Source organism: Natator depressus, chromosome 13, assembly GCF_965152275.1.
Source record: "Natator depressus isolate rNatDep1 chromosome 13, rNatDep2.hap1, whole genome shotgun sequence".
NCBI classification, from domain to species: domain Eukaryota; kingdom Metazoa; phylum Chordata; order Testudines; family Cheloniidae; genus Natator; species Natator depressus.
In genome coordinates this window covers 39780706-39804078 of record NC_134246.1, presented here as the reverse complement: position 1 = coordinate 39804078, position 23373 = coordinate 39780706, and the positions used below count along the sequence as shown (strand labels likewise).

The following is a 23373-nucleotide window of genomic DNA, read 5'->3' as shown; positions in this document are numbered from 1 at the left end:
GCAGGAGGGGAGTAAGGATCTGTGCTGGGTGGGGAGCAGGGAGGGGAGCCCAGACCCCCCGGCCCCCCAGGCTGAGTGCAGTGTGACAGCCCCCTGGCCAGCCCTGAGGTCACAATCACCCCAGGGGCTGTGCCGCGTGGGGGGCGGGGCGGGGCAGGCAGGGAGGGGACCCTGCCATGGGGAACGTGGTCTCTTTGAGGAGGTCGCGGAAGGAGGGAGCGCGGGGGCTGGGGCTGCTGAGCTGCTGGTGGAGGGGCCAGGGGGCGGTGAGTGAGATGGTGGGGCCCAACCCCCCCCCCCGGGGCTTTCTGCCCCTCCGAGCCCTCTGTAACCCAACCCCCCCCTTCTCTTCCAGCCCCGAGAGGTGCTGCTCAGCTCCCCGGACACGCTGCACCGCCCCCCGGAGACCTCGCCCGGGGGGGCGGCCCCGGCTCGGAGACGCTGGCGCCGCAAGCCCAGACCCCTGCCTGCCCCCTCCTCCTCGTTGTGGGTGGCTGGAGACGGAGGCGCGTGGGAGGAGAATCACCGCTACCACCGGCTGGCGGGCAGCCTGGTGTCCTCCGCAGAGCCCATGGAGGAGTACCGGCCACTCCTCCACCAGGAGGCGCCCAGGGGCCAGGCCCAGGGGCCCCCGCTGCCTCTCCGGTACCTGGCCTATGCCCAGATGTTGGGTGAGGGGCACTTCATGCTCCATCTCCCACCAGAGCGCCCCGGGCACTGGCGAGAGGAATAAGAGCGCTGGAGGGCAAGGGCCCGGTTGAGGCGCCGTCTCCATGGTATCTCTGGGAGAGCTGGGTTGCTGTGGGTCACCAGCAGTTGTGGGAGGAAACAATCTGTTTTGGGTCACACTAAATGTTTGAGTCCCGGCCTTTTTTTAGTGTTCTCCGGTTTCTGATGACAACAACAAAGACTTTTTGAGGAAACTTTCAGAGAAAGTTTTCCGTTCGTCACCCCTTCTCCCTCTCCAGTTTTGCATCGGGGAAAAGTTAGGGCAAAAAACCTTTAAGCCATCCCTGCCCCCTGGGTATCTGGGAGGTGTAACTTTCAGTGTGGCTGAGGGAATGGCTTTCTTCAGAAACTCCCCTGTGGACACTAAGCAGAGCCAGCTACGCACTGAGTTGATAGCCTAATTGCTCCCATCACTTTACTTTTAAGCCACACAACAACACGTGCTAGGTCTAGGGAAATTGCAGAAGCCTGTTCGGACCTTCTGCAAATGGCAATTCAGCTTCCTGGGTCAGCAGTAGGAGCTGAAGCCACAATCTTTGGCGTCACTATGTCTTCCCTCTACTGCTAGGGTGAAAGCCCAAGACATGGTGTATTCAAAAGGACTTAACCCAATTCTCCTAAATTCCTTTGAAAATTAATAGGAGTCTGAATCAAAACCCCATTGAAATCAGTGGAAAGATGCCAGTTGACTTCAATTGGCTTCAGATCAAGCTCTAGCTCTCAGCGGCATAAGCAGTAGTAGGCTATTATCCTTGGCAGTCCTCCAGGTTCTCACAGCGGGCTACCTCCGTTTTTGGGTATATGAGACACTTTGCATCATACAGAACACACACACTTTCAGAGATTCGAAAGCCAGAAAGGAGCAGTGCGACCATGTGGTCTGACCTCCTGCATAGCACAGGACCTCCCTAAATTCATGCTTGCTTCGAGTTCGATCGCAGCTATTGGACTTGAACATATCGCTTAGAAAAACAGCCAGTCTTGATTTCCAGTGATGGCGCATCCACCACAGCCCTTGGCAAGTCGCACCAGTGGTTCGTTACCCCCTACTTGTATTAAGAAAGGTCAAAATACAAACATTTTGAGGTTATCAGCATGACAGCTTTCAACTGATCCTAACTAAATTGTTTTTCCAATTTCTCAGTTCATGAAAAAAATTGAGATTTCAACTTTCTTCATCATTTCGATTTGGAATACAAAATCTCAAAAATTCTTGAGGGATGGGAAAATTCTTTCCTCCCAGGCCCACTCAGGAGACTGGTTTCTGGTATGTTGGGTTGGGCTCCTTGGGAAACCACCTGATGTGCTGAGATACCCCTGAGTCTACCTCAGTGGTTCTCAAACTATTGTCCTGGTGACCCCTTTCACATAGCAAGCCTCTGAGTGCGACTCCCCTTATACATTAAAAACATTTGTTTATATACTTAACACCATTACAAATGCTGGAGGCAAAGCAGGGTTTGCAATGGAGGCTGACTGCTCACAACCCCCCATGTAGTAACCTCGTGACGCCCTGAGGGGTCCTGACCCCCACTTTGAGAACCCCTGGTCTACCTGTTCTGCCAGCCTGGGCCCCCTTTAACCTTTTCTTGCTGAGCCAGGCTCCTAAAACCTCCTCTAACACATGCACAGGCAGGGCCAAACCCAGCCGCAGATCAGCCCTGGGAAGACTCCGCTTAAGGGACTTGCTCCAGCACTCAGGTGTCCACCTCTCTTGGAGTACAGACCCAAAGATATATTGTATTCACCTCCTCCCTCAATGTGGAAGAGGGTATGCCCAGTTTCTCAGCCCACCCCCAGTTAGAAATCACCTAAACTGGGTTGTATTTTAAACCGGAAATACATTTATTAACTGTAACAAGTGTATTTTAAGTAGTTAAGGAGGTAGCAGACAGAACAAGGCTGATTACTAAGAAAATAAAACGGAGCACGCAAACTAAGCTTAATACATTAAAGAAACTGGTTCCATGCAAGTTCTCACCCTAAATGTGGTTCTAATAATCTTCTTCACAGGGCAGACGCCCTTCCAGCCTGGGCCCAGTTCTTTTCCCCCGTTCAGTCTTAGTTGTTTCCAGCAGTCATCTCGGGTGGGGTAGCAGGGGAGAATTGAGAACTAGGATTACCTCTCTCCCCACCCTTACATAGCATTCGCAACCCCTTGTGTGGACGTTCTTCGTTTTGATTCAGAGGGGTATATCATAATCTATCTCAGGTCAAGGGCTAGGGCTCTATTGATTTAAGAGCCACCATGCAACCATTTGCACTCATTTGACTAGAAGCTGGGAATGAGCGACAGGGGATGGATCACTTGACGGTGACCTGGTCTGCTCATTCTCTCTGGGTCACCTGGCGTTGGCCACTGTCAGAAGACAGGATCCTGGGCTAGATGGACCTTTGGTCTGACCCAGTCTGGCCGTTCTTATATTCTTACATTTCACTTTAGTTTAAATCAATGCAACTTTTCACGTAGAGGAGCCCTATGTCTGTCTGTCCTTCCCTCTCCAGTGTCCGTCTGTCTAACCCCAACCAGATACCATTAGTAAGCCCTACTGGTGGTAAGCCAGCCCTGAAAAACTCTCCTAAGGGGTGGGGAAGTTGGGGTGAGATGGGGAAGGATTGACTTTGAATCACACTCATTCTGGTAGCGTCTTCAGTGCCAAAGCTCCAGATCAATGACATAAACACAGGGGTGAGCTCATTCTTGGCTGAAAAGCAGCTACCTCCTGGCAACTCAAGTTTAAGCAAAAATTATCTGTGGGAGCAAGTGCAGAAAAGAGCCAGAGAAATGATTCAAGGCTGGAGGAAATGCCTTACACAGAGAGAGCGAAACAGCTGAATTTCTTTATCTTATCGAAACGATTAAGCATGACTTGTTTATGGTGTACCAGTACCTTCAGGTGGAGAAGATACCCGCTCCCAAAGGGCTCCCTAATCTAGTGAAGAATGACAGAGCGAGAGATGAGCTGAGTTGAAGCCAGACAAATTCAAATTAGAAATCAGGTACCAATTTTGCAGTAGTGAGGGTGACTAACCATTGGAATAAACTACTAAGAGAAGGAGTGAATCCTCACTCTCTTGAGGTCCTCTAATCAAGCCTGGACACCTTTCTGGAAGATATGCTTTAGTCAGACACAAGTAATTGGGCTCAATACAGGGATAACTGGATGAAATTTAATGGTCTGATATACAGGAGGTCAGACTGGGTCTAATAGTCCATTCTGGTCCTAAGCTGTATGAAACAATACACTTTTGCATGATGTCCCAATGGGGGCAGAGTTAAGGTTATTTGGGTGCCTTAATATGTCCAGATTTCTCCCAAGTTTAACCTCACCCTGAGTTCTCATCACAAATATCCCTCTCTCCTTGCAGAGCTTGCTTCATGCCTAATGCCACCTCTTTTGTCCAGGAGTTCATCCTGGTAGGTTTCCCCACAACCCCTCCAGCTCCTCTTCGTCTGTCAGGTCCTGACCAGCTGTCTGCTGATGCTTTACGGGAATGGGGTCATCGCTGTCATCACCCTCTCTGACCACCGGCTCCGCAGCCCCATGAACTTCTTCCTGCACAACTTCTTCTTCGTGGAGATCTGGTTCCCCTTAGTCACGGTGTCCAAGCTCCTGGCTGGGTTCTTCCTAGGCCGCCAGACCATGTCCTTCGCAGGCTGCATGGCTCAGTGCTACTTCTACTTCCTTCTAGGGCGGCCGATTTCCTGCTGTTGGGGGTCATGTCCTTCGACCGCTACCAAGCCATCTGCAACCCGCTGCACTCCCCTGTGCTCATGACCGTGCACTTCTGCCTGAAGCTGGTGTGCAGCTCATGGGCTGCCGCTTTCGCTACCATCCTGGGTCCACTCATCCTGGTGACCCGTCTGCCCTACTGCAGCCCCAACATCCTCAACAACTTCCTCTGTGCCCGGACACTCCTGGTGGGTCTGGCTTGCTCCAAGACTGAGCAGGTGGAAGCCTTCAACTTGGTGCTGGCCCCGGGGCTGATCCTGAGCTCCCTGGTTCTGATGGGCATTTCCTACAGCAACATCACATTGGCCGTGCTGTGCATCCCTTCCTCGTGGGGCCATCATAGGACTTTCTCCACCTGCGCCTCCCACATGGTGGTGATCACCATTGTCTATGGGAGCCGCATCTTCATGCATGTCCGGACTAGCCACGCCTTCCCTGAGTGGGTGGACAAGGCGCTGGCTCTGATGACCAGCATTGTGGTCTCGTCGGTCAACCTCTTCATGTAAACCTTGCGCAATGAGAAGGTCAAGGAGGTCCTGAGAGACGTGGTGTGGAGGAGTGGGCTCTTCCCCACCAAGGGGGAAGCTGGGGGAGTGGGGGGACAAGGGCTTGGAGTTTAAAGCAGGATGGGGTCGGAGGAGTGGGGCAGATGCTGCAGCTGTGGGGGGAAGGAGGGGAAATCTGAACAGGAGTCACAATGCTTGGGTGCTATGCCCACCTCTGGTAGAGGAGTGGGGACCAGTGTGTGTTACCTCCAGGATGCCTGGGTTCTGTCCCCAGCTCTGAGAGGGGAGTGGGGTCTCAGGGGTTAGAGCAGGGGGGCTGGGAGCCAGGACTCCTGAGTTCTCTCCTGGCTCTGGAAGGGGAGTGAGGTCTAGTGGTTAGAGGTGGGGAGGAGGAGGAGTCTGGGCGCCAGGACTCCTGGATTCTATTCCCAGCTCTGGGAGGGGGCAGTAAGGTATCCTCAGCTGATGTGAGCCCTATCCCCAGGTGGTGTAAATGAGCACCGCTTTCTTGGCTTCCGTGGAGCTATGCTGATTTACCCCAGCTGGAGATCTGACTTTCAGGGTGAAATTTCCCACAGGGGACCCGAATGGCCATTGCAGTGTAAGTCACCTCACTGCACTGGCATTGCAGGGCTCGTGCAATGCTGAATGTCACCCCCCTTTCCCCCAAGGATTCAAATACTACATTCCCATTACTTTGAATGAATGTTGAGTGTCCCTCAGGTACCCTCAAAATCTAGGCCTGGCTTGATATTCTATTGAGTCTCTTGCTGCTTTTAACCATACACCAGTTACTTCATCACACATCAAATTAGTGTTAAAATGTTTAATTAAAAATAAATTTGACACAATATGGCCTTTTAATTTTTTATTATTTGGGGGGGAACATCTAGATTTTCCCACTGTTTCACTTTTGAATTTAAATTGTTTTTTATTTTTTAAAATTCTTTTAATTTTTTTATTGCTTTTAGTAGTTGTTCGATGACTTTTGGGGCTTATATGTTTTCAGTATTTTTTAAAATCGCTGTCCCTGTTAATGTAGAACCATAGAGAGGTTTGATTTTTTGGTATTGCTTTTTGATTAGTTTGCTCTTTTGTTGGGTGTCTGGTTTAATTTAATATTCAGTTTTTATTTTTTCATTTTCTTTTGTGTGTGTTTTGATTTCAATTTTCATTTCTATTTATGCTTTGTTTTCTTGTGTTCAGTTTGGTTGCTCATTTTAACAACCTGGTCAGATTTTTCATAATTAAAAAAGAAGAAATTAGTGAGGGTCTTTTGACATCCCAAATTTTGTCTTTGAAAACGACTCAATTTTCAAATGGAGAAAAATGTCAAATATTCACAGGAAAGGTTTCAAAGCCCCAAATCAATCAGTTTCAAAACTCCACAGAACGCAGTTGTCTGCTGTAAGAGTTAAGCTCTGTTTTAACCTCTTTTTTTAACCTCAACCTTTTATGCTTTTCTCTTTTATTTTTGGAATAAACAGGTAATCCTTCTAGGCATCTAAATGTGTCCTTAAACACCTAAACGCCTTTAAAAAGCTGGCCCTTCTTTACCCCCCTTTCCTGAATCTGTTTCAAATAAAACAAACAGGTGAAATATTTGAAAGGTTAATGCACAGAAAAGAAACCCAAAAGAGAAGCTGCCTGGTTCTCTTTGTTATCCTGGGGTGCCTCCTTGTGGCTACACTTAAAATAACTTCTCCCCACTTTAAAAAAAATCCTTTTCCTACTTCGGTAAACACTGTTATTTCTTTGCACACTGTGTCGGTTGGTTAATTTGAGGATCTCATCACATTTTACATCCTGGTTCATTTCTTTGAGAACAGAGCTGTTGAGAGAATTCTGGGAACGCCCCAGACTGGAATAAGTCTGTCTTAAAAAACAAAAAATCAAGGCTGGAAAAAATGTCTGAAAATGAGGGATTTAGGGAACTCAGTCTGTTTAGTTTATCAAAAAGAAGATCAAGAGATGACCTGGTGACTCTTGGGAAGAAAATACCAGGTGCTAAAGGGCTCCTGAATCTATTAGCAAAAGACATAACAAGAACCAGTCTAGGAAGTTAAAGCCAGCCACATTTAAACCGGAAATAAGTCACAACTTTTTCATGGCGAAGGTGATGTCACAACTGGAACAAATGACCAAGAGAAGTGGCGGATTCTTGGGTCTGTGATAAATCTGTGATTCTGTTCATGGAAGAGCCCATTGCAATAGTCATCCACTGGGGCAAAATCCAGGCCTGCTTTGATCCACACAAGAGAATAATGGTGCCAACCAAGGGAGTGGCTCCTTTTACATCCAGGTTCAATTCCCAGTATAGCTTGTCAGAAAATAAAGTGTTTTTTTTTTCATGCAGAAAATGTCAATGGAAACAAAACAGAAAGTGTGACCTTTTCAACAAAAATCGAAAATGTTGGCCAACGTTTTTGGTTTACTGGGGAAACTAGAAAAATTTCCAGTGAGCCCACACATTTTTCATGAAAACTTTTGTTTTAATCAAGAAGCCAATTTTCTATCCAAAAAATTGACAAGGAAAGTCTGGACGAGCTTTCACCCCTCATTGAGCAGGGCGCCATGAGGAGGGCTGGTAATACATGTGTTGTTTATCGTCAGATTTTTTCTAGTCAATACTCAGAGTCTGGGATTTGATGGGATTTGGGCATCTCAGCTCCCTTTAGGCACCTTTGAAAATCTCTCCCTTTCCGAGATGCTCAAGGCCTCTTTAGGTTTGACATTAGCGCTGGGTGGGGACTGGAGTTCTGTTTCACAAAACACCCCGTGATTCTGAATTTCTTTCCATTCTGAAATGGAATAAAAACAAATTTCAAATTTGCCCATGTCACAGTTTAAAAAATATATATATATTTGGGTCAGTCAAGATGTTTAATTCTGATTCTGGCCTTTCAAAAAAAATGTTTTTTAAATTTAAAACAATAGTCCTTTCAAAATGAAATTCAGTTGAAATGCTCTGTTTAAATGGGATGTAACAAGATTAACAAAATGCTTCCTTTAATGTTGCTGAAAATGTAATTTCATATAAATCAACATTGTTTTTGAGCCACTTTTATTTCCTCAAAAGAGGACATTTTTCCTGAAAATTGTTTGGTTTAAAAATTTCCCCCGACACACGGCAGACAATACTCCAAGTGCGTTCACTCCAGCCCTGGAGTTTCTCCTGAGCCACATACCCAGATAGATAGACATGTTCATGAGCACTTCAGTGGCATGAGATTTTAGATGCTCAATTCTCATTCAAATGCCCCCCAACTGCCATGAAAATAAATAGGCATTTGGGTATCTGAATCCCAGAGGCAAACTCAGAAATCCCAGCACCTATCCCCTCTTCATCTGACAGACATGGGGTGAAAAGACCAAGAAAGACTTTCTCATTGATATATCAGCATATTTTGGTACTTCCCTGCGGTTACCAGCAATTATTGGTCTGTGTGATCCTGTGGGCTGTTCTCCAGAACTCTGGCCTAGTGATTCCAGACTAGCAATGCTCTTCCAAATTGCTTCCCTGGAGAAGACAGAATTGATTAGGCCGGGGATAGAAGCTAACAGCTGCATTGGTGGAAGCAGAGAGAGGTCTCCGTGACTCGCCTTCAGTGGCAGTATCCTCACGCAGGACTATGTCACTGAGAGCCACAGCAATACACAGAGAGAGAGACGGAGGAGGCTCCAGCGGACTAGAGGAGATCCCTGTATGTGGGCGGATGGACAGACAGACAGACAGGTGCTGCGGCGAGAAGGGTGGCTAGATAGAGAATGGGGAGGAAAGGGTGCTTTGGAGGGAGGGGAAGAGGAAAGGTCTGGATGGATAGACGGAGAGATGATATTTTTGATGCATTTTCCTCAGAAGCCGTGGAACACAACATGTTTCTACAGCCCTTACTGATCTGAGTCATGGCCCAGTCCCGCAGAGAGGGGGACGCCGAGTTCTGTTACCTTTGGCCTTCTGCACTGTGAGTATGTGACTCTTTCCGCGTATTACTCGTTGCTTTGTAACTCGGTTGTTTGTAACCCCTGCATTTGAACCCAGATATTGAACCTCCCCCGCAAACTTTTTGGTGAAGTGGGAGCATGGTCTAGTGGTCTCATAGCAGAGGCGATCCAGGGGGTGGATTCCTCATCACGGAAAGGGAATGCGTCTTGAGTAAACCAATGACATTCCTGTGTATTTACATCAGCGGGACTGCCAGGAAAAGGACGGATGGGCCAGTAGTCAGGTTCAATCTCCTGTTGCAGAACAAATTTCCCATGTAACCTTGGGTGAGTCACTTAGCCTCTCTGTTCCTCAGTTGCCCATCTGTAAAATGTACACAATAATTTCAGTTGTCTGATGGGAAAGCCAAATTTTCAGGCAAGCACAACTTTCCTGTGAATGAAGCATTTTGTTTAAAACCTATTTTTCTAATGGAAATATGTTTCAGTGGAAAAAACTGAACCAGCCCAGATCCCTACCTGACTAATGAGGGAAGATGGATGGGTGGATAACTAATAGAGTGATGGGCATGTATGGTGTTAATAGACAAGAGTATGTATTGGGTTAGATAGCAACATATAGTGAAGAGAGAAAGATGGGGCGGAAGGGAGGCTCTACATGGTGATCGATATTGTGGTTGGGAGATAGCTAGGAATATCCTGTTATGGGGGAAAGCGAGGGACCTGTGTATGTGTGGGGTATGTTTATGTAGACAGATTCCCGGGAGGGAGGGAGGGAACAGACTGATAGAGGGGCACGTATGAAGCTGGAGAGATAGATAGGTTTGATGGCTATGCAGTACTGAAATATAGAGGCAGGTACGGATCCGAGAGAGAAGGTTGTGTATAGGAGGCATGTAATAGGATAAATGGAGAAGAGGAACATGATCACGGGAGAGAAAGGAAGGCTGTACGTGGGACTGGAACGTACCAGAATAGATGGTGAAGAGGGAAGCTAGGTACGTAGCACCATGCATGGCTGTATGAGACAGCTCCTTATATGTGTCTCATTGATACCATGCTTTTCGGAGGCTATGTCTGTCCTGCAAGCTCGGGGAGCGATTCCCGTGCTCAGGGAAACACAATGGCTCTAGTTCTCCCTGAGCTTGGGTAAGTATGAGTAGAACTGTAGCCACATAGCACAGGCTGAGCTGGGCTGAGTTCAAATCCTCCAGAAAGTGGTGGGTACGCACCTGATACGGCTCAGCCATGCCACGGCTAGGACCATGGGTTTGCTATTTATCCTCATGCTAGATTATGAGCACACGAGCCGGGGAGTCACAGTCCTAGCTCATAGTGTAGACGTAGCCTTCCAGTGCCCTGTCTCCTCGTGCCCCACAGGTGAGCCCGTAGCACGGCCGCAGGGGAGATGGACCGAGTTCCTCCGGCTGGGTTTCCCGATGGGGCAGGAGGTGGAGATCCTGCTCTCTGTGGTGCTGCTGTCCATGTACCTCCTGACCTTGACTGGGAACATGGTGATCCTGGGTGTTGTGCCCTCCTCACAACTTCCCCTGCAACTTCTCCAGGCTGGACATCCTCTTCACCTCTGTCATCACCCTGCAGCTGCTCAGCAACCTCCTGTCAGGGGATAAATCCATGTCCTTCGCCGGCTGCGTGGCTCGGTGCTACTTCTTCTCCTTCCTGCGCACAGTGGAGTTCTTCCTCTTGACCTGCATGACTTATGACCGACGTGCTGCCATCTGCAACCTGCTGCACTACCCCCTCCTCATGAATGGCCGCGTCTGTGTCCAGGTGATGCCGGCCTGTTGGCTGGGGGGGTCCCAACCATCATGATCTCAAGGTTGCCCTCTTGCCGTTCCAATGGCATTGACCATTTGTCTGTGATTCTGACCCCGTGGTGGAGCTCTCCTGCACTGACACACGACTGGTTGAGCTGAGGGACTTCATACTGTCGTCTGTGGTCATCCTTGGCTCCTTCATCCTAATGATCGTCTCTTACACCTACATCATCCCTGCCATTCTGCGCATCCCCAGCACCATGGGTTGGAAGAAAGCCTTCATCACCTGCACCGCCCACCTGACCATCATTTCAATATCCTGCAGTGTGGCCATTTTCATCTATGTCACTGTGACGCAGCAGGGAGGGGGGAGTGTTGACCTGAGAATGTGGCAGGGGAGCTTCACTGGGGCTGGGAGACCTGGGAGCCTGTAACCTGAGCCAGGAGGGGACGGGGGAGGTAACACCTCTGCCGGGGAATGTGGACAGAGGCTGCGGGAGAGAGCCTGCTGGGGTGGGGTGGGGGGTTAGTTTCAGTTTGGTGCTGGGTGGAGGAATGCAGGGAACCCCAGGGCTGGGGTCTGAGCTCCCTGCTCCCCCAGAAGGACTTGACTGAGGGGTCCTGGTTGTACCCACAAGCTCTATTTTAGACTGTGTTCCTGTGGTCCAATAAACCTTCCGTTTTACTGGCTGGCTGAGAGTCTCAGTGAATCCCAGGAAGAGGGGTGTAGGCCCCAGACTCCCCCATGCTCTGTGACAGTCACGCCTTCACAGAAGGAGATCCTGGGTTTACAAAAAGCACCTGCTGTGATGTCAACCATTGTGTGTCCATTTCTGAACCCCTTTATCTTCACGGTAAGGACTGATACTGTCAAGGGAGCCTTGAAACAGTCTCTGAGGCAGGTTGTTGAAAGGTTTGGGGAATTTCAACAAAGCAGAGCAGTTGTTGCTGAGAAATTTCAAGGGAAATTTTGGACTTCTTCTCTTAACCCAGCCGGACCTTCGCAGTTACTGTGATAAACCTAACGTTAAGAGAAAGCTATTCCTAGGGTCCCAGTGCTGTTAGGTGGAGGCAATTTAAACAATTCATGCTTGGAGATTAATTTTTCCTTTCAATGGAAATTTTCATGGGAAAAATTTTAAATTTTCTTTGTAAGTTGTTTAATGAAAAACCCAATACATTTTGGGATTTTAGCCACTGAAAGTTCACATTTTCAGTTTAATAAACAAACAATAAATAAATTAATTTTCATTGGACAAAACGCAGAACATTTTCAGTTTATGGCTTTCCAAAAATCCCCCAAAATGTTTGATGAAAGTTAGGGTTGGGTTATTTTTTGGGCGGTTTTGTCAAAAATTTCATGGGGGAAAACATGATTTGCTGATCAGCTCTGCAGTTAGAATTACAAGCTAGACAAATTCAAGCTATTTATATGGGCTTCTAACTCTTAACACTGAGTGAAATTTCAAATTTTGTCAGCATTTTGGGGATGTTTTTTCCCTTTGAAAAGCTGAAATCTGTTCAGGATTCAAACTGATTCCAATACTCCTTTGCTCTTCATTTGGCAAAATCCCACATCATTTTAACTTCCAGGTTTTTTTCTTTTCCCACAAATAAACCAAAAGTTTTGACAGAAATGGGGGAATAAAGATCCCCTCAAAATTTGAGGCCTTATGTGTGTGTGTGGGGGGGGGGGGATGGGGGAAGGAGGCTTGATAATGGGTGGGGGAGCATCCAGGCTTGATAAAGTCAAATTAGAAATGTGGTGAAAATTTTTAACCATCAGGGTAAACAAGCTATTGGAACAGGGAAGTGGTGGGTTCTCCATTACTTGAATCCTTTTAACTGAGACTGACTAGCTTTCTAAAACGAAACTGCCAGAGGATGTACCTCAGGTCACGAAGTTAGCAAGATCCAAAGCAGATTTGGACATTTTCATGGGTAACAAGAATACCCTGGCTCAATACTAGGAACATTTATTTACAGGGATTTTAAACTTCCTACCACAGTAGAACCTCAGAGCTACAAACACCAGAGCTACGAACTGACTGGTCAACCCCACGTCTCGTTTGGAACCGGAAGTATGCTACCAGGCAGCAACAGAGCCACCCCCCTCCCCACCCCCCCCCGAAAAAAGGCAAATACAGTACAGTATTGTGTTTAAATGTAAATTACTACAAAACGGGGGGGGGGGGGGCGTTAAAGAAAGATCCGACAAGGGAAGGAAACTGGGTCTGGGCTTGTTTCATTTACATTAAGACGGTTAAAAGCAGCATTTTTCTTCTGCAGAGCGAAGTTTCAGAGCTGTATCCAGTCACTGTTCAAGAGAAAGTCAGAGAGAGACTCCACCACTTCTTTGGTAGTTTTTTCTAATGTTAAAGATAGAGGCCATAATTCTCATTTGCATTTGTTTGGCTTCAACTTCCAGCCCTTGGTTCTTCTTCTGCCTTTCTCCACTCGATTCAAAAGCACGCTGCCATCTGGTATTTTCTCTCCATGAAGGTACCTGTATATCATGAACAAGCCAACTCCCAATCTTCCTTGTAATAAATTCAATAGATTGACTCTCTTATGTCACATTATAAGGCATCTACCAATTTATAAGATCTACTCTACAAGGCTGGTATTGTCTTTTGTGTAAGGTACAATGGCCTGTGAAATGGGGTGCTGATCTCCATTGGGGTCTTTCAGCATTGCTACAACAATACAAGGTGTGGTTGGAAGCAGACCAGGGTAGGGTAGTGGAGGCCAGGTAACCAATAGAACAGGATGTACCCATTTCTTCGCAACTCAGTAGAAGTGATAATCCAGGAAGGCCTCTCACCAAAAGCAAGCAGAACTAGACTCTATGAATATCCATTTAATTCTCCTGTTGATTGGGTGTCTATACAGTGACCAGAATAGTAGGTGTTGACTGCTTCCTTTTCCAGAGGAAGTTGTCCTGGATATGTTGGTTCCAAAGTGCAGCATCTTACATACCACTCATGACCCACCTAAGCCCATGGTAAGGTTGGAATGAAACCAAAGATATTCACTTTACTCTTGTATCTTTTGATTTTGATTTTTTCAGGCCCGATTCAGATGCTTAAAAAACACCTTGTCACAAGCATCCTTCAGGGCCTGTTTGACTTGTTCGTTCCTGAGAGTATAGATGTAGGGATTAAACAGCTGGGTGACAACTTCGTAAAGAAAGGGCACAACTTTGTCAAAGTCCCACCTGCCGCACTGACCTGGTTGGAGGTAGCTGAAGATGGAGCTACTGTACAATATCAGTTGTGACAAAGTTCATCCTCTACCTTGGTGGGTCTTGCGCTTATTGGCAGATTTGCTCACCTCAGAGATTTACAGAAGCCCTCAGTTTCGCCGTTTTCATGAACCCACAGTCCAGGTCAACTCCTCCTGTGTCTGACCAGGAGTTGGGAGGTTTTGGGGGAACCCGGGCCCGCCCTCTACTTAGGGTTCCAGCCCAGGGCCCTGTGGAATGCAGCTGTTTAAATGCTTCCTGGAACAGCTGTGCGACAGCAACAACTCCCTGGGCTACTTCCCCATGGCCTCCTCCCAACACCTTCTTTATCCTCACCATAGGACCTTCCTCCTGGTGTCTGATAATGCGTGTACTCCTCAGTCCTCCAGTAGTATGCGTTCTCACTCTCAGCTCCTAGTGCCTCTTGCTCCCACGTCTTCACACGTGCACCACAAACTGAAGTGAGCTCCTTTTTAAACCCAGGTGCCCTGATTAGCCTGCCTTCATTGATTCTAGCAGCTTCTTGATTGGCTGCAGGTGTTCTAATCAGCCTGTCTGCCTTAATTGTTTCCAGAAAGTTCCTGATTGTTCTGGAACCTTCCCTGTTACCTTACCCAGGGAAAAGGGACCTACTTAACCTGGGGCTAATATATCTGCCTTCTATCACTCTCCTGTAGCCGTCTGGCCTAGCCCTGTCACAGTACATGTATACTCAATTTTGGGACAATATATCATTTGAAAAGGAAAAAAGAAAACCTTATATGTCAAAAATCTTGAAACAAAGTACTTTGAATTTTTAAAATTATTTTTTGCAATCTTTTTAATTTTTGGCCAAAACTATTCAGACTGAAATCACAAATGCTTTTCCTTGCCTTGCAACTGGATTTTTTACTGATTAAATTATTCATCTGAAAAATTTCACACAAGTCTGTTTCTAATTTCAGATTGTCTGGCTGTCATGTCCAGCCAATGGATCTTGTTATGCCTTTCTCTGCTAAATTCTGTAGCCGTGTTGGTCCCAGGATATTAGAGACAAGGTGGGTGAGGTAATGTCTTTTACTGCACCAACTTCTGTTGGTGAGAGATACAAGCTTTTTAAATAACAGCCGTGTTAGTCTGTATTCGTAAAAAGAAAAAAGAAAAGGAGGACTTGTGGCACCTTAGAGACTAACCAATTTATTTGAGCATGAGCTTTCGTGAGCTACAGCTCACTTCATCGGATGCATAGCATATCGTGGAAACTGCAGAAGACATTATATACACACAGAGACCATGAAACAAAACTTCCTCCCACCCCACTCTCCTGCTGGTAACAGCTTATCTAAAGTGATCATCAAGGAGGGCCATTTCCAGCACAAATCCAGGTTTTCTCACCCTTCCCCCCCCCCCCCCCCCACAGACACACATACAAACTCACTCTCCTGCTGGTAATAGCCCATCCCTCTTTGAAACCTCTCTTTATAATGCGCATGATAATCAAGGTGGGTAATTTCCAGAACTAATCCAGGTGTTCTCACCCCCCCCCACACACACACCCCTCCAAAAACCCCACACACAAACTCACTCTCCTGCTGGCAATAGCTCATCTTACAATGTGCACAGCAATAATCCAAGTTTAACCAGAAAGTCTTGGGGGGGGGGTTGTAGGAAAAAAACAAGGGGAGATAGGCTACCTTGCATAATGACTTAGCCACTCCCAGTCTCTATTCAAGCCCAAATTAATAGTATCCAATTTGCAAATGAATTCCAATTCAGCAGTTTCTCGCTGGAGTCTGGATTTGAAGTTTTTTTGCTTTAAGATAGCGACCCTCATGTCTGTGATTGCGTGACCAGAGAGATTGAAGTGTTCTCCGACTGGTTTATGAATGTTATAATTCTTAACATCTGATTTGTGTCCATTTATTCTTTTACGTAGAGACTGTCCAGTTTGACCAATGTACATGGCAGAGGGGCATTGCTGGCACATGATGGCATATATCACATTGGTGGATGTGCAGGTGAACGAGCCTCTGATAGCGTGGCTGATGTTGTTAGGCCCTGTGATGGTGTCCCCTGAATAGATAGACAGCCCCCCAACCTGAAGCGAATACTCACCAACAACCACATACCACACAACAGAACCACTAACCCAGGAACCTATCCTTGCAACAAAGCCCGTTGCCAACTGTGCCCACATATCTATTCAGGGGACACCATCATAGGGACTAATCACATCAGCCACACTATCAGAGGCTCGTTCACCTGCACATCTACCAATGTGATATACGCCATCATGTGTCAGCAATGCCCCTCTGCCATGTACATTGGGCAAACTGGACAGTCTCTATGTAAAAGAATAAATGGACACAAATCAGACGTCAAGAATTATAACATTCAAAAACCAGTCTGCTTGTTTGTACCATTTACCTGTCATGCCATGTCTTTACAAATTATCATTAGCAGCACTGCATTTCTCGTAACTCTTAGATACTCAAAATGAGATCAGCATCCATTTCCACTGGGCATTATGAGAATCCTTGTCAATGTTGATCTTATAATCTGATGAATAGAGATGAATATTCGGGAGAGAGGTTTGGTTTCCTCTTTGATTTTGCAAAGGGATATATTCAAAGGCGCAAGTGGAGGGGAGAGGACAATCTGACTCCACTGAAGTCATTCTGGCTTCAAAGGTCACTTACCCAGCTTGTCATTTTGACAGTCTCGCCACAGCCTTTCTATGCCTCTACTGGGTTTGATATTCCATGAAATATGAGCCACTTTACTTCAGTGACGTTCCCTCCGTGGTTTATTCCCAACCTTCCCGTCATCGCTCATAGGCTATTGGTACATTGATCACATCCTCCAATTGGCCAACGATGCCAGCCCACATCACTGACCTTTAAATTTTCAAAGAAGGACCTTCAGACTTTCCTCCATGCTACCCCTCATGACTGGGAAGAGCATCCGGTGAACATCTGCTAAATACCTCACGGACTTCCATCAAACTCCCCTTCGCTGTGATTCCTAGCAAGCAAATGTGACGACACTCAGGCAGTTGTTTTTCTTAGAGCACTGTCCATCACGCTGACCAACATGATCTCATTGGTTCCTGATGCTCCCCTCTTTTTTCACCTGTTGTCTCTTGTGTTATACTATGTATCCTCTTTTGGGCTGGGACCATGGCTTTGGTCTATTTTTGTACAGTGCCTAGCACACTGGGATCATGGTTTACGACTGGCACTCTTTGGGATGGCCACACTACACATTATAGATAATACAAAACCATGAAGTGAGTAGGAATGTTTCTAGAGACTTCAGTGGGGACAGGATGTCACTTTTGTTGTTCAGTTGGAATTCACCGTCAATGAAACTTGAAGCCATAACTCCCCTTCATGCTTTGGGGAATCACCCTTGTACCCATGCAGAAAATTTCCCCTTTAGAAGTGACTGAAAGGAGGGAAATGAACTGCTAATCTCCCGCATGAGGCTCAATCACAAGGTATGGGTGTGAGGAACATGGTTACTCCTGTTATTTTGCAAGGACACAAACGACATTGTATGATGTGGTATGAAAAGCTTGATGTTCTCAATATGCTTCATTCTTTTGGGACACCTTCAACTGCATTCCATGGCCAACTGGTCCTCTGGGGGTTGGGTCATTCTGAAGACTTGGATTTGACATATCCAAAATTTCCGTGCTGATGGTCTGTGCTTAATTATCCGACCATTACTTTGAGGAGTTATTTTCTGTGCAATAGCCCCCGTGTGAACGCAGAGAAAGGATGTTCTTATGGTTAAGAAACTAGCATGTCTCTCAGATAAGCCGGTTGGAATCCCACATCGTACTGAAATTTAGTGGGTGATGAGTGACTTAGTCCTTTCTAAAACCCAGGTTTCCCACTCTGTGTCTCAGGTCCCCATCTCAGAAACGGGGCTAAAAGCTGATCATCCATCTCTGTAGTGTAAGGTTTTCAAACCCACTTCTGTCAGATTGAAGGTATTTAGGCGCCTAATGGGATTTCCCCTGGGCACCAAAAACGTATTGATCTCAATTGGATTTAGGTGCCTGGATGCTTTTAAAAATCCCACGAGGTGCCTATGTACCTTGAAGTATCTGGCCCTAGCTGGCTTGGCCAAAGGCGAGGAGAGGGTCTCTGGCCGAGCTTGGGATTCACCACTGATTTCCGGAGTCGTATTCTCAGCGCAGGAGCGTCTCTCATGCGCTACCCGACCTCTCTGTACCGGTTCTTTGTCTTGCCACGAAAACACAGGAGATGGAAATGGTGACCCAGCCCTTTGAACTCTCCCTGGGGAAAAGGGAAACAGCACAAAGCCCTTCCGAAGGGATTTCTCAGAGTGTTGTCGGCGAAGCTCTTTGTCTAAGGGGTCTCAGGGGTCCCCGCCAGGAACCGCAGACGAAAACCCCAGAGGCTCCAAGCAGCACAGGGGGGAAGTGGGAAAGGCGGGGATGCGCCGCGGGCAGCCGTCACCCACGTGTACCCCTGTATTTCTCGGACGCAGAACGCCATCAATGGACAGACCGAAAGCGGAGAATCTCAACTCAGCAGCTTCAGGATTTGTGGGATCGTTTTGGTTCTTGTTCGGGGTCTTTCTAAGGGCTCCGCCAGCACAGGGTGTGCGGGCGAGGGCCCAGCGTATGGCGGCGGAGTGGGATTTGGAAGTGATCCTGCTTTGAAGAGCTCGCTGGGTGGTCGCACGGCTTTGCTCTGTGGCATGAGATGGAAAGGCTGGTGAGGGATCCCGCTTCCATGGTGCGAGGCACAGCGGGTCCCGGACCGACCGGGTCGAGGCTGGGTGGAAGATGAGACTCAGCTCTAGGGCGGCGATGGGAAGAACAGCGGAGAAACGAATGAGAAAGGGGATGCAGGGAGGGAACGCAGCCCGGCTGCCATTCTGCAGTGTCTCACGGAGAGCCTGGCGCGGGTGGGTCCTAGGCTGGAGCTGAGGGCGGACAATGGGTTAGGAGATTTTTACAGGGTCTGAGTCTTTGAGGTTTGCTTTCACCTTAGCAGACACAATGCCACTGCCATTATTCTGGGAATCCCCATCAAGGGATGTATTTAATTAGGGAAATTCTAGATTTCTTTCATTGTCTTGGTCAAGGGGTATCCGGGAGCCCAAAACCCATTGTAAAACAAATCCACAAACCCAAGCTCATAGCTGGCATGGCTTATTGCCAAATGGGCACCTCGGAGGAATAAGCTCCCTCAAACTCCTGGAGAAATACTGTTGAAAAAGCCGCGCTATTGAGAGAGGGAGGCTTTGGAGAGACGCACCCGGGACCCTGTCTGAGAAACGCCAGGGAGCTTCTGCAGGTATTTGCGATGCGCACAGAAGCCCTCCCCACGGGTGAATATTTGTGTCCTCGCTCTCCATGTCTCCAGCTCTGTAAGTACCTCTGCACGGGCAGCTTCGCAGCGTGACTCTAGACCACATTGGAGCCTACGGGAAGCTCTCTACTGACTTTGGGGAAGTTTGGACCAGACCCTGAAGGTCTAAGCTGGGTGATCCAACGGCTATAAAATTTAGCCATTCAAACGACATGTCTAGTGAATGCAAGGGGAGGCGTTGGGTGTCTGTGGTGGAGGGGAATGAAGCCAGGAGCTTCTAAGGAATTACCAAACTAATTTGTAACGTCTACCTGAATCTGCAGACAGGCTGGAAACAATAGCTCGGAGAGAACAATGAGCGTCTCCCATTCACTTCTATGGGATTATCCGTACCAAGAAAGTTCTTTTTAGTGCCAGCATAGCTGTCTATCTTGCCACCTGTCCCTTTAGCAGAAAGATGCTCTTAACATACTTCTCCATCACTGTTGACGGTAATGTCTGATTTCAGAGTGGGGTGGGCAAGAAGGAATTCACATCTAAGACCGTGCTGGCAGCCTGAATTCCCAAGCGCCCTCGTCACACATTTGTTTGGTGGAAAAGAAGGGGTAACAGGGATGAGCCAGGTAATTAAACTCCTGTGAGCCTGAGATAGATGCTGGGCAAATCATGGAGCACCTAATATGGGACTCGATCCGTGTAGAAGTAGATGAGAGGCAAAGAATTAATTCCAATCAGCATGGGCTAATGGCAAATAGATCCTGTCAAATTAACCTGATATCTTTTTTGTTATTGACATCACAAGTGTGGTTGATAAAGGTAATAATGTTGGTGTCCTCTGCTTAGCCTTCTGTAAAGCATTTGAGGTGGAACAAATGGGACAGACTCTCAGAAATATAGGGTTGGAAGGGACCTTGAGCGCTCCTCTAGTCCATCCCCAGAGCCGAAGCAGGACTGTTATGAATTATACCTCACAGGTCACGCACAAGAACTGCTGCGAATTATACCCGATAGGTCACGCACAGTTCGAGTCTAGGCTGAGGCACACCAACAAAGTCCACAACTGCAGAGTTCCCAAAGATACTAAGTTTATTATGCTCGAGCGTGGTGCCCCCCTGCTAATCAGGAGGGGACCCCGAATGCAGGTTATACAGAGATTATATACCTTTTAGCAAAGCATGTTCCCCTCTTGCATTGGAAACCTTAGCCAATAGACAAACCCTTCCCTTATCTACCTCCTATCCCCATTAAGTGCATCCCCCCCATGCTAAACCATTACTTCAACTACACAACTACACAACATGGTCCTAAAGCCATGCACCAGTAGCCTTTCTTATGAGGATGGGAGGCTCGCATCAAGGCCAGGAGGCAGGGAGTTAGGAACAGACAAAGAAGAGAAACCAGGAGTCAAGACAGGCTGGAAACAAGGGCCGGGGGGGAGGGGGTTTGACAGGAATGCAGTATCTAAGAAACACTCCTCCTGGTGCATGATGTGTTTGCTTTTAGACAATGGTGGGCCCCAAACCAAAATGGAGTCACATATGCACATATGCTAACTTTTCCTTAACCAGGACTAAGTAAATCTAGGCCATGCCTGACAGGTGTTTGTCTAACCTGGCATTAGAAACCTCCAATGATGGAGATTCCACAACCTCCTGCAGTAATCAAGATATATCACGTCTACAGCTTCCCGACTCTCCACCAGACCAGTAACCATACAAAAGAAGGAAATTAGATTGATTTAGCATGATTTGTTCTTGAGAAATTTGTTAGCTATGATTGAACACCCTAATAGCCTCTAGATGCTCACAACTTGATTATTGAATCATCTGTTCCAGTATCTTTCTAGGTATAGAAGGTAGGCTGACTGGTCTATAATTCCACAGCTCCTCTTTGTTTGCCCTTTTTAAAGACAGGGACTATTTTTGATTTCATTTTTGACATTGTGATTAAGAAACTAGAATGATACACAATTACCATGGCACAGATTAAATGGACTAAAAGGTGGGTACTGAACAGTCTCAAACTGGAATTATATATGGACAATCATCACTGAGCGTGGGTGTTTTTAGTGCGGTGCCACAGGGTTTGACTCTTGGCCCTGTACCTTTTAATATTTGTATCAATGACCTGGAAGAAAACAAACAAACAAAACTTTCACAGTGAGGGTATTTAATCATTGGAAGAACTTTCCCTGCCTTGTGGTGGATTTTCCAGCACTGGAAATTTTAAAAGAAAGCTTGGATTTTTTTCTTTAAAAGCAACACTCTAGTTCTAACAGTAGCTAATTCAGGGAAGTTTCTCGCTCTCTTCTATACGGGAGGTCAGAACAGATGTTCACATTGGTTCCTTCTGAACTTTTTCATGTATGAAAAATTGACGTAAAACTTATGAATGTTTAGAAGAAGTAATTTTCATTCTCCCTTGCTCTCCAGCTCTCGCTCTCTCTCCAACTAGCAGTAATTGTTTTTAATTACTCCATCAGGATTGTTTCATTGAGCCTGTGCCTGATAGGCACCCAATTCCCATTGACGAGATTAGTTCTATTTCTTTACAGATTTTTCCTCTCAGCATTCTGTCCCTCTTGTCCAATCGGCTCTGTTTTTGACATGTTTTTAATTTTTCTTTAAAGATGAACCAAGAATGAAGAACCAGACCACAGTGGTGGAATTCATCATCTTGGGACTGTCCAACAACCACCATGGAAACATCATCCTGTCTGTGGTTCTATTAGACGTCTTCCTGTTGAGCGTAATGGGAAACCTCATTATTGTCACCCTCTACCTGGTGGACCATCGCCTCCAGACGCCCATGTATTTCTTCCTCAGGAACTTCGCTGTCTTAGAAATCTGCTTCACCTGTGTCATCACACCCAGGTTCCTCTACAGCCTCCTGACAGAGAGAAAATCTATTTCCCTCCCTGGTTGTTTTCTTCAGTTGTTATTGGTCTTCTTCCTAGGTGCCTCTATGTTTTGCCATGGGGCTGTCATGTCCTTTGACCGCTACATGGCTATCTGCCATCCCTTGCGTTACGGCACCATCATGAATGGCAGGGTCTGCTTCCAGCTAATGCTGAGCTGCTGGGTGATGAGTTTTCTTATAATGGTTCCCCCAACATTTATGGTTGTGCTGTTACCATTCTGTGGCCCCAATGTCATAAACCACTTCTACTGTGACACAGCCGTGTTGCTCCAACTCTCCTGCGTGGACACCGGGCATCTTGAGGTCATGATATTTTTTTCAGCAACAGTTATCTTTCTTGGTACTTTAACAGTCACTATAGTTTCCTATGGCTGCATCATCTCCACTATCATGCACCTCCCGTCCACCACAGGAAGGAAAAAGGCCTTTTCCACCTGCTCCGCTCACCTCCTGGTTGTTGTGATATTGTACAGTAGCTGCATCTTCAGGTACCTCCGACCAGGACAGCGGGGTGTGCAGGACTTTGACAAAGTTGTGTCCTTGCTGTACTGTGTGGTGGTCCCTCTCTTTAACCCCTACATCTACGCTCTCCGCAATGAACAAATGAAAGAGGCCCTGAAGGATGCCTGTGGCAGAATTTCTAAGTGTCTGAGATTCTCATGAAAATGCCAAACCGCAAAGACACAGGATGGATGTGAACTTGGCTGGTCAATGACTTCATGCCAGGCATCCCACTGGTCTTGGTGGGTCAGGAGCGGTACAGAGACACGGAGAGAGAAATTCATCCGTATCTTCATAGATTGTAAGGCCAGACCTGTAAGGTCTGTAAGGTGAGTTCTGATCTCCTGGTAACAAAGGCCTTAGTCTTCCACCCAGTTAGTTCTGCTTTGAACCTAGTAACACCTGTCTGTTGAAAGCGTGTCTTCCAGAACGGCATCCAGTCTTGATTGGAAGACTTCAAGAGTTGGAGAATCCAACATTTCCTTGGTAGCTTGTTCCCAGAATAGAAATTTTTGAGTCATTCTTACTAAAATGAAAAAAAAAATACAAAATTCAGTTTTCTTGGATCTAAAGGATATATATTTAATATCTATCTAAATTTTGAGATAAAATATCATTTAAAAATAAAAAAGGAAAACATTTCTTTTCAAAAATGTTGAAATAAAATGTTCTGAATTTTGTTGAAAT

The 23373-nt window shown here is 46.8% G+C and overlaps 2 protein-coding genes across 2 annotated transcripts; both read left to right on the top strand.

Moving 5' to 3' along the window:
• The first annotated feature begins 9822 nt into the window (after positions 1-9822).
• On the top strand, positions 9823-17853 carry LOC141997166 (olfactory receptor 6J1-like). The gene is given in 7 exon segments (XM_074969445.1): positions 9823-9880; positions 10295-10445; positions 10447-10730; positions 10733-10789; positions 10792-11064; positions 11452-11605; positions 17829-17853. Coding segments are annotated over 7 exon segments (1002 nt in total).
• Positions 17854-21906: 4053 nt separating this feature from the next.
• Positions 21907-23123, top strand: LOC141997375 (olfactory receptor 6E1-like). Its single transcript, XM_074969712.1, has one exon. The coding sequence runs from the start codon at positions 21907-21909 to the stop codon at positions 22846-22848; it is 942 nt and encodes a 313-aa protein (XP_074825813.1). The 3' UTR covers positions 22849-23123.
• The last annotated feature ends 250 nt before the right edge of the window (positions 23124-23373 follow it).